The sequence below is a fragment of the Hypanus sabinus genome, chromosome 1, assembly GCF_030144855.1.
Source record: "Hypanus sabinus isolate sHypSab1 chromosome 1, sHypSab1.hap1, whole genome shotgun sequence".
Lineage (NCBI taxonomy): Eukaryota > Metazoa > Chordata > Chondrichthyes > Myliobatiformes > Dasyatidae > Hypanus > Hypanus sabinus.
In genome coordinates, this window is record NC_082706.1 from 178,173,976 (window position 1) to 178,188,468 (window position 14,493).

The 14,493-nt window shown below is 40.5% G+C and overlaps 1 protein-coding gene across 1 annotated transcript in view; it reads right to left on the bottom strand.

The window, feature by feature from the left end:
- Window positions 1-14,493, bottom strand: part of cops5 (COP9 signalosome subunit 5) — a 41,309-nt gene extending 26,816 nt beyond the window's left edge. The window contains exons 1-2 of the mRNA XM_059982334.1: window positions 14,324-14,493; window positions 7,886-8,120 (exon numbers count right to left, since the gene is read on the bottom strand). Coding sequence (XP_059838317.1) covers window positions 7,886-8,120; window positions 14,324-14,466 — 378 coding nt within the window. The 5' untranslated portion in view covers window positions 14,467-14,493. The remainder of the gene's footprint in view (window positions 1-7,885; window positions 8,121-14,323) is intronic.

Sequence of the window (14,493 nt, forward strand, 5' to 3'; positions counted from 1 at the left end):
ATGGTGCATCTATAAAAATTAGTGAGGGTTTTAGGGGACAGGCCAAATTTCTTCAGCTTTCTCAGGAAGTAAAGGCACTGGTGGGCCTTCTTGGCAGTGGACTCTGCTTGGTTAGACCACGTCAGGTCATTTGTGATATTCACTCTGAGGAACTTAAATCTTTTGACCTGTTCCACCTGCACACCACCAATGTAGATGGGGTTGTGCGGTCCGCTACTCCTTCTGAAGTCAACAACCAATTCCTTTGTCTTGCTGACTTTGAGGGATAGGTTACTGTCTTTGCACCATGCCACCAGGTTCTTAATTTCCTCTCTGTACTCAGACTCATCATTACCCAAGATATGGCCTTCAGTTGTGGTGTCATCAGCAAACATATTGAGTTCAATGGAAACTTGTGTTTGATGGATCTGGACCTGTACTCACAGGAGTTTAGAAGAATGGGATGGAGGGATATCATTTAAGCCTTTTGATTATTGAAAAGCCTAGATAAAGTGGATGTGGAGAGGGCATTTCCTTTCATGGGAAAGTCTAGGGCCAGAGAGCACAACCTCTGGAGTCTTCTCTCAGGCATTTGCCTTGTGATTCTCCTTTGGACTGTCTGTAGTGCCAGAATATACTTCCTTAAAAAAAAATTGCACACAGCACGTCAAGTGTGGCCTCAACGATACCATAAAATAAGACATAGGTGCAGAATTAGGCCATTCAGCCCATCGAGTCTGCTCTACCCCTCCATCATGGCTGATTTATTATCTCCATCACCCACCCCATTCCCGTCTTCTTCCCTTAACCTTTGGCACTCTTACTAATCAAGAGCCTATCAACTTCCACTTTAAATATACCCAATGACTTGGCCTCCACAGCCAGCTGTAGGAATGTGTTTCACAGATTCACACAGTCTGGCTAAGGAAATCCCTCCTAATCTCTGTTCACAATACTGTGTGGTCTGACCAATGCCTTAAAGCCTCAGCATTACATCCTTAATTTTATATTCTAGTCCTCTCAAAATAAATGCTAATATTTCATTTGCCTTCCCTACTACTGACTCAACCTACAAGTTAACCCACGTAAATGTAACAATAGTTAAGCATTTCCAACCTAAAATCCTCTTGTAATAAAGGCCAATATGCTATGTTCTTTTTCAAATGCTTACTGCAACTGCATGCCAACTTCTGCAACTCATCTACAAGAAAATCTGAATACTTTACTTCAAAAATTAACTTCATTGCCCCCTTGCAGATCTTTAACCAAGAAAGCTATTAAGTAACTTTCGAATCACTTTCCTTTCTAAAAATCATTGAGCTGGCTCTTGACAACTTGGTTCACTTACTCCAAGTTCCATTACTTTCAACAATGTGGTTCAAAGCAAAATCAAGAATCATCTTTGTAATCATTGTGCAATACTCACCATCATAATTACTGCAGCCCTGATTATCCAATTTGGTATGATTACCAAATACTTGGCTCCACTCTGACCTATCCTAACATAACTGAATTATCTCTACAAAATGCCTCTTTTCTCACTGCCCTTATCTTTCTTTTTCACATTCTTCTACTAGCAGGTACACACATGGGGTCAGATTCCAAATATAGTGACAACACAAGGTTCCAGCCCTCACTGAAGTTTTATGATGGTGCTGCAATGACAGAATCGTCAACATAAAACCTGTTTTAGAAGCACTGAAATTTCCTCTTAACTAAATATTGAGAAATTAAACTATTTACCAACCCTCAAAACCACTTAACTTAGCCTCTAGCACAGTTAATTCCAAGCTAAATTTCAAATCCATAGGCAGTTACCATCACAAAGAATATTCTCCAGGCCTTGCCTCAGCACACATAATCCTTGTACTCACCCACAGAATTATGTAAAAATGCATTGCTCAACTAAACTCAAATTTTCAATTTTTATTTACAAACCCCATTTCCAGAAAAGTTGGGATATTTTCCAAAAAGCAATAAAAAAAAATCTGTGGTACGTTAATTCACGTGAACCCTTATTTAACTGACAAAAGTACAAAGAAAAGATTTTCAATAGTTTTACTGACCAACTTTATTGTATTTTGTAAATATACACAAATTTAGAATTTGATGGCTGCAACACACTCAAAAGTTGGGACAGAGTTAAAATAAGATTGAAAAGTGCACAGAATATTCAAGTAACACCAGTTTGGAAGACTCCACATTAAGCAGGCTAATTGGTAGCGGGTGAGGTATCATGACTGGGTATAAAAGTAGCGTCCATCAAAGGCTCAGTCTTTGCAAGTAAGGATGGGTCGTGGCTCACCCCTTTGTGCCTAAATTCGTGAGAGAACTGTTAGTAAGTTCAAAAGGAACATTTCCCAATGCAAGATTGCAGAGAATTTAGGTCTTACAACATCTACAGTACATAATATTGTGAAAAGATTCAGAGAATTCAGAGAGTGCATAAAGGGCAAGGTTGGAAACCACTATTGAATGTGCATGATCTTCGAGCCCTCAGGCAGCACTGCCTAAGAAACAGTCATGCTACTGTGACAATTATAGCCACCTGGGCTCGGGAGTACTTCGGAAAACCATTGTCACTTAACACAGTCCGTCGCTGCATCCAGAAATGCAACTTGAAACTGTATTACACAAAGAGGAAGCCATACACCAACTCTATGCAGAAACGCCAGCGAGTTCTCTGGGCCCGAGCTCATTTCAGATGGACCGAAAGACTGTGGAACCATGTGCCGTGGTCAGATGAGTCCACATTTCAGCTAGTTTTTGGAAAAAAAAAACGGGCTTCGAGTTCTCCGTGCCAAAGATGAAAATGACCATCCTGATTGTTATCAGGAGAAGGTGCAAAAGCCAGCATCTGTGATGGTATGGGGGTGCATCAGTGCCCATGGCATGGGTGAGTTGCATGTATGTGAAGGTACCATTGACTCTGAGGCATATATTAGGATTTTAGAGAGACATATGTTGCCATCAAGGTGACGTCTCTTCCCGGGACGTCCATGCTTATTTCAGCAGGACAATGCCAGACCACATTCTGCACGGGCTATAACAGCGTGGCTTTGTAGACACAGAGTGCATGTACTTGACTGGCCTGTTGCCAGTATGAAAATGTATGGTGCATCATGAAGAGGAGAATCAGACAATGGAGACCACAGACTGTTGAGCAGCTAAAGTCTTATATCAAGCAAGAATGGACAAAATTTCCAATTGCAAATCTACTACAATTAGTCTCCTCAGTTCCAAAATGATTAAAAGTGTTATTAAAAGGAAAGGTGATGTAACACAATGGTAAACATGCCCCTGTCCCAACTATTGTTGAGTGTGTTGCAGCCATCAAATTCTAAATTTGTGTATATTTACAAAATAGAATTAGGTTGGTCAGTAAAACTATTGAAAATCTTTTCTTTGTACTTTTGTCAGTTAAATAAAAGTTCACGTGAATTAACATCAGATTTTTGTTCTTATTGCATTTTGGAAAATATCCCAACTTTTCTGGAAATGGGGTTTGTATAATATTGTGTTTTTGTGTTTGCACAATTTGTATTTTGAACATTGGTTGTTTCTCTATCTTTATGTACAGCTTTTCATCGATTTTATTGGGCTCCTTTGTATTTACTATGAATGCCCACAAGAAAATGAATCTCAGGGATTTATGGTGATACAGTTGCATGCAAAAGTTTGGGCACCCCTGGTCAAAATTTCTATTACTATAAATAGTTAAGTGAGTAGAAGATGAGCTCTTTTCCAAAAGTCAAAGTTAAGATGAAACATTCTTTTTAACATTTTAAGCAAGATTCGTGGATTTTTTTTTTGTACAATTTTAGAGTAGGGGAAAAAAGGAAAGGAGCACCATGCAAAAGTTTGGGCACCCCAAGAGATTTGAGCTCTCAGGTAACTTCTACCAAGGTGTCAGACCTTAATTAGCTTGTTAGGGCTATGGCTTGTTCACAGTCATCTTAGAACATAGAATAGTACAGCACAGGCCCTTCGGCCCACAATGTTGTGCCGACTTTCTAACCCTGCCTCCCATATAACCCCCCCACCTTAAATTCCTCCATATACCTGTCTAGTAGTCTCTTAAATTTCACTAGTGTATCTGCCTCCACCACTGACTCAGGCAGTGCATTCTCCACGCACCAACCACTCTGAGTGAAAAACCTTCCTCTAATATCCCCCTTGAACTTCCCTCCCCTTACCTTAAAGCCATGTCCTCTTGTACTGAGCAGTGGTGCCCTGGGGAAGAGGCACTGGCTGTCCACTCTGTCTATTCCTCTTAATATCTTGTACACCTCTATCATGTCTCCGCTCATCCTCGTTCTCTCCAAAGAGTAAAGCACTAGCTCCCTTAATCTGATCATAATCCATACTCTCTAAACCAGGCAGCATCCTGGTAAATCTCCTCTGTACCCTTTCCAATGCTTCCACATCCTTCCTATAGTGAGGTGACCAGAACTGAACACAGTACTAAGTGTGGCCTAACTAGAGTTTTATAGAATTATTAGGTAAGGTCAGGTGATGCAAATTTCAAAGCTTTAAAAATACCCAGACTCCTCAAACCATGTCTCAACAATTTGCAGCCATGGGCTCCTCTAAACAGCTGCCTAGCATTCTGAAGATTAAAATAAATTATGCCCACAAAGCAGGAGAAGGCTGTAAGAAGATAACAAAGCGTTTTCAGGTAGCAACCTCCTCAGTTTGTAATGTAATTAAGAAATGGCAGTTAACAGGAACTGTAGAGGTCAAGTTGAAGTCCGGAAGATCAAGAAAACTTTCCAAGAGAACTGCTCGTAGGATTGCTAGAAAGTCAATTCAAAACCCCCGTTTGACGGTAAAAGACCTTCAGGAAGATTGAGCAGACTCTGGAGTGGTGGTGCACAGTTCTACTGTGCAGCGACACCTGCACAAGTATGACCTTCATGGAAGAGTCATCAAAAGAAAACCTTTCCTGCATCCTCACCACAAAATTCAGCGTCAGATATTTGCAAAGGAACATCTAAACAAGCCTGATTCATTTTGGAAACAAGTCCTGTGGACCGATGAAGTTAAAATAGAACTTTTTGGACGCACGAACAAAGGTAAGTTTGGAGAAAAAAGGGTGCAGAATTTCATGAAAAGAACACCTCTCCAACCGTTAAGCATGGGGGTGGATTTGATCATGCTTTGGGCTTGCGTTGCAGCCAGTGGCACAGGGAACATTTCACTGGTAGAGGGAAGAATTAATTCAATTAAATAGCAGCAAATTCTGGAAGCAAACTTCACACCATCTGTAAAAAAGCTGAAGATGAAAAGAGGATGGCTTCTACAACAGGATAATAATCCTGAACGCACCTCAAAATCCACAATGCACTACCTCAAGAGGCACAAGCTAAAGGTTTTGCCATGACCCTTACAGTCCCCCGACCTAAACATCATCAAAAATCTGTGGATACTCTTCAAAAAAAGCAGTGCGAGCAAGATGACCCAAGAATCTCACAGAACTAGAAGCCTTTTGTAAGGAAGAATGGGTGGAAAAACCCCAAACAAGAATTGAAAGACTCTTAGCTGGCTACAGAAAGCATTTACAAGCTGTGATACTTGCCAAAGGGGGTGTTACTAAGTACTGACCATGCAGGGTGCCCAAACGTTTGCTTTGAGCCCCTTTCCCATGTTATTTTGAAGCTGTTAAAGATGGAAATAAAAAAGCAATCTTGCTTAGAAAATTAAAAGAATTGTGTCATCTTTAACTTTATGCCTTTTGGAAAGCAGGCCGCCTGTTACTAGCTTAGCTATTAGGACGGACGGATGGGCGCACACACACACAGATAATAAATTTACTTTGAATATTGTGCTTCTGTAACTTACTTATTTTTTCAAAAATGAGGAAAAGCAAAGAAACTGAAATATGAATTTCAATTAAAAGAATTTTTCTATATAATTGATTGGTATCGATAAGTCATGAGGAACAATATAGAGCACCTTTGTTAACTGAACCATCCAGAATCATGGTCCTGAACAAAAACAAATCTGCAGTCAAATTTAATGTTAAGCACAATTTCCTTCAGTAGTGTGTAAAGGTAATCCAATTAATAACATTAACCAAATTTAATTCAGTTGTGTAATTTTGGACACACTGACATTCCATTTAATAAAGCCTAAAATCTATTTATTATTTTTCTAGCAGGATGAACGGTTTACAAGAAGCCAATGAACAGAGCCACAAGACTTAGGTATTTACATAGAAAAATATTATCAACCTAGGCACAGGGAATTTACACCAATAAATTTAGAATGGGAAAGACTGATAATATTGTAACTGTACAAATCCTACATGTCTGGCATAGAGTCATAGTCGTGCAGCATAGAATTAGGCCCTTTGCCTAATCTAGTCCATGCTGAACCATTTAAAATGCTTCCTCCCATTGACCTCCAGTGGGACCATAGACCTCCATAACCCTTCCATCCATTTACTTCTCTTAAACATTGAAATTGAGCTCACATGCTCCACTTGCGCTGGCAGCTTGCATGCTCACAACACCGAGAAGGTTCCCCTCATGTTTCCTGTAACTTTTCACCTTTCACCCTTATACCAAAGACCTCTAGATGTTCCACCCAACCTTAGTGGAAAAAAAACCTGCTTGTATTTACCCTATATATACACCCCTCAAAATTTTGTATAGCTACCAAATCTCACCTCAATCTTCTGTATTCGAAGGAATAAAGTCCTAACCTATTCATTCTTTCCTTGTAACTCAGGACCTCCAGTCCTGGCAACACCCTTGTAAATTTTCTCTGTACTCTTTCAACCTTATTTACATCTTTTCTGTAAGTAGGTAACGAAAACTGCACAAAATACTCCAAATTCGGGCTCACCATTGTCTTATACAATTTCAATACAACATCCCAACTCCTATATTCGATACGTTGATTTATGAAGGCTAATGTGCCAAAAGCCTTCTTTATGGCTCTATCTACCTGTGCTGTCACTTGCAATGAACTTTGGACCTGTATTCCCAGATACCTTTGTTCTACTGCACTCCTCGGTGTCCTACCATTTACCATGTAAGACCTACCCTAGTGGTCCTACCAAGCACAATACCTCACACTTATCTGCATTAAGTTCTATCTGTTGTTTTTCAGCTGGTCCAGATCCTGTTGCAAGCCATGATAGCCTTCCTTGCTGTCCATTACACACCCATTCTTGGTGTCATTCACAAAATTGCTGATCTAGTTAACCACATTATCATCCAGATCATTTACACAGGTGACAAACAATGGAGACAGTACAGATCCCTGTGGCATTCCCCCAGTCATAGGCATCCTGTCAGAGAGGCAACCATCTGCAAACACTTTGTGTTCTCCTGCAAAGCTAATGTCCAATCCAATTTGCTACCTCATCTTGAATGCCAATCGACTAAACCTTCTTGACCAACCTCCCATGAGGGATCTTGTCAAATGCCTTGTGAAAGTCCACGTGGACAACATCCAGTGTCTTGCCTCCATTAACTTTCCTGGTAACTTTCTCAAAAAAACTCTTAAGTTTGGTTTGACACGACCTGCCATGCACAAAGCCATGCTAACTATTCCCAACCACTCCATATCAATCCAAATTCTCAGTTATCCAGCCCCTTAAAATACCTTCTAATAACTTTCTCATTACTTTTTGGCTCAATGGCCAAAAATTTCCTTCCTTATTTTTAGAGCCTTTTTTAAACAGAAAAATAACATAAGCTATTCACCAATCCTCCAGTACCTCACCTGTAGCTAATCTTCCTGTTGTTGTATCTAAGAATAATTGGAAATAATCATTGTACACATTACTCGTATTTTAAACAGCTTTTGAGCTAGATTTAAAAAGTCAATTTAGTATAAAGTGCTTTTTAAACTACATCAGTTGAGAAAGTGGAAAAATCTAATGTTATAAACATACCTGTTTAGCATTTTCTATATAAGCAGCCATATATTCATAAGCAGCAGCCTGAGCATTGACTCTTGTTTCTGTTCCTTCCACAGGGAGAGCAAAACTGTCCATTATGATCATTGTCTCTCCATCCACTTTACCTAGCATTAAGCCCATCACTTCCAAGTTTCCACCTGACCTGGCATGCATCACCATCTTCAAAAGTGCGAGGGCAGAGATTTTACAATACTTGAAGTAATGATGGCTGCAAGAAATGATATTATGATTAGAAAAAAAAATCAATTTTATTTCTTCTGGAAAGAAAAGCTCAAACATGAAGACTGAAATAAATAAGAAAATTCTGAAACAGGTCAGGCAGCATCTGTGCAAAAAAATCTATATTTCTGGTCACAGACACTGTCAGTCATCATGAAGGACCTATTCAGGGTTTAAAAAAATCATTTCCCCCCCCCCCCAATTTGTTAACATGGAATACAGTTCCTCTTTCATGTGATTCCTACACTAGTCTCAATACCAGATTTAAAAATACAAAAGTGTCAGAAAAACTAATTAACATAAAAATTAATATTCTTGTATTTTAAAAAATGATCAATGGCAAAATAAAGGCTGAAGGTCAGAGCAAAAAGGAGTAACTGCATTTTTCCTTATGTTCTGCTTCAGGAAATGAGAACACCCAACATGCACAGTGAGATGACTGTTGGTCATCTTCGATATACTGTCTACCATCTCAAGAAGTGCATTACAGATACAACCATCCTCTAGTCAGAAGAAAAAAATTACTTAAGATCCAATATACCCCTCCTCACCTTAAACGTATGCTATCTCCATTTTGGAACAAAGCTTCTCACCATCTAACCTCGACATGACCCCTCAATTTTGTACTTCTCAGGATCCTCTGCTTCAATGAAAACAAACCAAGCCAATCTAAGACTTCTTGAAAATGAACATTCCATTCCAGGTAAATCTCCACTTCAATCACATCCTTATAGTGTGGCAATCAAAACACCACACAATAATCTGGCTGGGATCTAATGTTACATCATATTGTCCAATGACCTCCTTGCTCTGATATTCTAGGCTTTAGCTAATAAAAGTCAGCATCCCATAAGCCTTCAGCACCTACTACCTTTCATAGATGAAAATATCAAGATCCATTTGTTCCATCATATTCTCTAGGTTACTCGAGTGGTATCCTTGAACCAACTATCAACAGCTATTTCATCAAAGGCTTGGCTTGCATAATGTCAGGATTGATTAGCAAAAACAAATCAAAATAAGGCAGGGGCAAACAAAATGGCCATTGTTGGTGCTGCCATCGTTGAATGGACAGTGTTAGTCTGGGGATTTTGAGGCTCTAGCTGTTCGGGGCTTCAGTGAGAGAAAGCAAAGCTGTAAGTAGATATTTTTTCTCCACAGTTTATTTATTGCTTTCCTTCTTTGTATTTGCTCAGTTAGAACAGTATGGACTCTGCATTAAGGAGTTGGAGTTGGAACTAAATGAACTCCGGATCTTCGGGAGGCTGAGTGGGCGATAGATAGGTTATATAGAAAGGTAATTATACCCAAACTGGAGGACACAGGAAACTGGGTGACAGTCAGGAATGGGAAAGGGTGTTAAACACCCAGTTCAGAGTACCCCTGTGGCCAACACCCTCCACAATTATACCACTTTGGACACTGTTGGGGGGGGGGGGGGGGGAGGTAGAGAATGATCCTGCAGAGGGAAGTCACAACAGTCAGGTCTCCGGCACTGAACGGGAGAAGAGGCAAGCTATGATGATAGTGGATTCATTAGTTAGGGGAACAAAAAGGAAGTTCTGTGGATGAGAATTTATTTCCCAGATGGTACATTGCCTCCTGGATGCCAGGGTCTGGGATATCTCAGATCACGTCCTCAGCACACTAAAGTGGTTGTGGTCCATGTAGGTACCAATGTCATACGTAGGAGGAGTGATGATGCTCTGCAAAGTGATTTCAGGGAGTTAGGTGCCAAGTTAAAGGGAAGGACCTCCAGGGTTGTGATCTCAAGGTTGCTACCCAGGCCACATGCTAGTGAGGCAATAAATAAGATCATACAGTTTAAACACGTGGATAAGGAGTTGGTGTGGGAGGGTCAGAAGATGATTTTTGGATGACTGGGCTCTCTTCCAGGGAACATGGGACCAATATCCGAGTGGGAAGGTTTACTTGTGCTCAATGGGAGGTTTAAACTAGAGTTAAGGGGGAGGGGAAATCAGAGTGCCATAATCGATAGTGGAGAAGTTGTGGAAACCTCAGACAAAGTCAGGAATCAAAAGGTTGAGAACAAAACAACCATCCTGAGCTGTATATATTTTAATGCAAGTTGCCTTGTAGGAAAGGCAGATGAGGTCAGGTCATGGATCAACAGCTGGTATAAAGATAATATAGCCATTAGTGAAACTCTGTTGCAGGAGGGGCAGGACTGACATCTCTGATATTCTGGGGTTCCATTGTTTTAGATGCAACAGTGTGGGAGGGATTAAAGGAGGAGTGGTGGCATTACTAGTCAGGGAAAATGTCATGGATTAAGGTCAGTCAGGACTGATGAAGAAAACGATACGGGTGGAACTGAGGAATACACAAGGTACGACCACGTTAATGGGGCTATATTACAGACCATCCAATAGTCTGGATGAGGGAACAATTCATAGCGAGATCACAGACTGTTGCAAGAAACACAAGGTCATTATAGTAGGAAATTTTAACTTTCCACAAGTTGACTGGGTCTCCCATACTGTAAGAGGGCTACGTGGGATAGTTTGTCAAATGTATTCAGGAAAGTTTCCTTAATCAGTACATAGAAATCCCAACAAGAGAGTGCATAATACTTGATTGCTATTAAGGAATGAGGCAGGGCAGATGACAGAAGTTTGTGTAGGGTAACACTTTGCATCCAATGATCATAATGCCAGTTGTTGCCAAAGTAAATATGGAAAAAGATAGGTCTGGACCTTGGATTGAGATTCTAAATTAGAGAAAAGCCAGTTTTGCTGGTGACTGAAAGGATCTGGCAAATGTGGATTAGGACAGGCTGTTTTTTGGCAAAGCTGTATTTAGATAGTGGAAGGACTTCCAAAGTGAAATTGGGAATACAAAGCTTATATGTGCCTGTCAGAATAAAAATTAAAGATAGCAGGTTTAGGGAACCATGACTTTCAAGAAATATTGAGGCCCTGGTTAAGGTTTACAAAAAGGTGCATAGCAGGTATAGGCAGGCAGGAGCAAATGAGGTGCTTATGGAATACAAGAAATCAAAGAGAACACTTAAGACAGACATCAAGAGAGCAAAAAGGCATGAGGTTGCCAAGGCAGACAAGGTGAAGGAGAATCCTAAGGGATTCTACAGATATGTTAAGAGCAAAAGGACTGCAAGGAACAAAGTTGGTCCTCTGAAAGATCAGAATAGTAGTCCATGCATGGAGCCAAAAGAGATGGGGGAGATCTTAAATGGATTTTTTGCATCTGTATTTACTCAGAAGACAGATACAGAGTCTGTAGATGTGAGGCAAAGCAGCAGCGAGGTCATAGGTCCTATACAGATTACAGAGGAGGAGAGATTCGCTGTCTTGAGGCAAATTAGGTTGGATAAATCCCCAAGGCCTAACCCTGTGGGAGGCAAGTGCAGAAATTACAGGGGTCCTAACAGATATTTTAATCAGAGGATTAAGACGGGGAGGTACCAGAGGATTGCTAATGTTGTTTAAGAAAGGCTCTAAAAATAAACCAGGGAATTATCTGCTGATGAGCCTGACATCAGTTGTGGGAAAGCCATTGGAAGGTATTCTAAGGGACGAAATATGAGTATTGATTAGACATAGACTGATTACGGATAGTCAGCATGGCTTTATGCATGGTAGGTTGTGTCTAACCAATCTTATAGTTTCGAGTAAGTTACCAGGAAAGTTGATGAAAGCAAGGCAGCGGATGTTGTCTACTTAAGACTGCAGTGAGGCATCTGACAAAGTCCCACATGAGAGTTTGGTCGAGAAAGTTCCATTGCTTGGTATTCAAGATGAGGTAGTAAACTTGGATGACACATTGGCTTTGTCGGAGAAGCCAGAGAGTGGAAGCAGATGGTTGCCTCTCTGACTGGAGGCCTGTGATTGGTGAAGTGCTGCGGGGATCAGTGTTGGGTCTGTTGATGTTTGTTGGTACTATCAGTGATCTGGATAATCATTGATCTGTGGTTAACTGGATCTGCAATTTTGCAGATGACACCAAGATGGGGCATGGACAGTGAAAAAAGACTATCTGAGCTTGCAGTAGGATCTGGACCAGCTGGAAAAAAAATGGGCTCAAAAATGGCAGATTAACACAGACAAGTGCGAGGAGTTGCACTTCACTGGGACCAACCAGGGTAGGTCTGACACAGAACAGTAGGGTACTGAGGAGTGTGGTAGATAAGAGCAATCTGAGATACAGGTGAATAATTCATTTAAGGTGGCATTACAGGTAAATAGGGTCATTACAAAAGCCTTGGCACATTGGCCTTCATAAATGAAAGCATTGAGTACAGGAGGTGGGATGTTATGTTGAAGTTGTTTAAGTTGTTTAAGATGTTGGTGAGGACTAATTTGGGGTATTGTGTGAGGTTTTGGTCATCTACTTACAGGAAAGATGTAAACAAGGTTGAACGAGTACAGAGAACATTTACAAGGATATTGCCAGGACTGGAGGACCTGAATTGTAAGTTAAGATTGAATAGGTTAGGACTTTATTCCTTAGAACATAAAAGATTGAGGAGAAATTTGATAGAGGTATTCAAAATTATGAGGGTATAGATTGGGTAAATGCAAGCAGGCTTTTTCCACTAAGGTCAAGTGTTAAGGCTGAAAGGTGAAAAGTTTAAAGGGGAACATAATGGGAAACTTCTTTACTCAGAGGATTGAGAGAGTGTGGATCGAGCTGCCAGCGCAAGAGGTGCACGTGAGCTCCATTTCAACATTTCAGAAGTTTGTATAGGTATATGGATGGTAGGGGCATGGAGGGCTATGGTCGACGGAAGTAGGCAGCTTAAGTGGTTTGGCATGGACTAGGTGGGTCAAAGGGTCTGTTTCTGTGCTGCACTCTATGTTGCGGGTGAATGGGGAGGTGGAGAGAAAGAATCACCGATCATTATTCAGTTCTATTTGCAGCTCCTCAGTAGCACCTTACAATATTCAGACATGGGATGAAAGTTGGGAAGTAAAATTTGTGCTGTAAAAGTGGCAAGGAATGACCACATCCCAAGAGTGAATAAATAAAAAATACAATATGAACAAAAATATCAGACTAAATTGGAACAGCTCATTTCATGCAGGGCAGCATTTTATAAATTAAAACTAGCTGCATGGTGGATGGCCTGGCATTTCATCAAAAATTTGGCTTAGTCCTGGGCAGTGCATCCAAAAACTGGTGAAAAGCAAAAAGACAAAATGCTGGAAATATGAAATAACTGCTAAGCCCATTTTCAGGTTACCTCAATTCTGGTCAGAGACTCGTCAACTAGTTTTCTGTCAACCTCACTCTTGAAGATAGATCACTACACTTACATACTACACTAAATTTCTCTCCGCCCCCTCCCCACTTTATCAAAAACTACACATGTAATGCGGAAACATTTCCACTAATTTGCCCAAAGCTTGTTTCTATGAATCACCTAGGTACAAGTCAAGGAGCCAAAAATATAAATTTTAAAATTGTTTATCTCAGGGTTCTGATATTAACAGCAGGTTTCTAAGATTGTTGACATTTCGTGCTGAGACCCTTCGTCAGTCCTGATGAAGGGTCTCGGCCCGAAACGTCGACAGCGCTTCTCCCTATAGATGCTGCCAGCAGCATTTTGTGTGTGTTGTTTGAATTTCCAGCATCTGCAGATTTCCTCGTGTTAGGTTTCTAAGATTCTTGACCAATAAACTTCAAACCAAAAGCCAACACTAAATTGTTAAGGCTTACACATCCCTAAAGTAGATTGCCCAAAAAATTCAGGTTTAATTATCAGTACAGATATTAAAAACCAAATCTATTTTTACCATTTTCTCAAGTCATTGAAAGGACTTACTTATAGCCCATATATTATTTCCGCCATCCACCTACAGTACCTCCGCCAAATAGCTAAATGAATGAATATCAGAAGACTGAGCATTCATATCACTCCTAAAACTTGGAGCAAACATTCTAGACCAACTCAGAAGAACATTACATTAAGGACTCAATTGCCCACTTAAAATGCGCCTAATAGACCCTACGGCATTAGGTTTAGGAAGCTAGTCTCAAAATCAAGTTCAATTTTCTCAACTGAAAAGACAAAAGCTGGTAATTTCATAATTATTGCGGTATCCTTCTCGGTCTTTCAAGTCAGTATGACAACATAATAAAGCTCGGGCCTACTGCAGCTCCTCTGCGGATGTTCACATTATAAGCAATAAGTCAAGAATTCAGACGTACTCTTTAGTCCAGGGTTTGGCTGCAAGGATCTCTTGTTGCTGCTTTTTGTCGTATTTGTAAATTTCATCGATACTCTGCACTTCCTGCATGTTGTTCGCCAGTTCCCAGGTTTTCTGGGCTACATTACCACTCGCACCGGCCATCTTCACCCACCGTGGCCACGCCCCCAA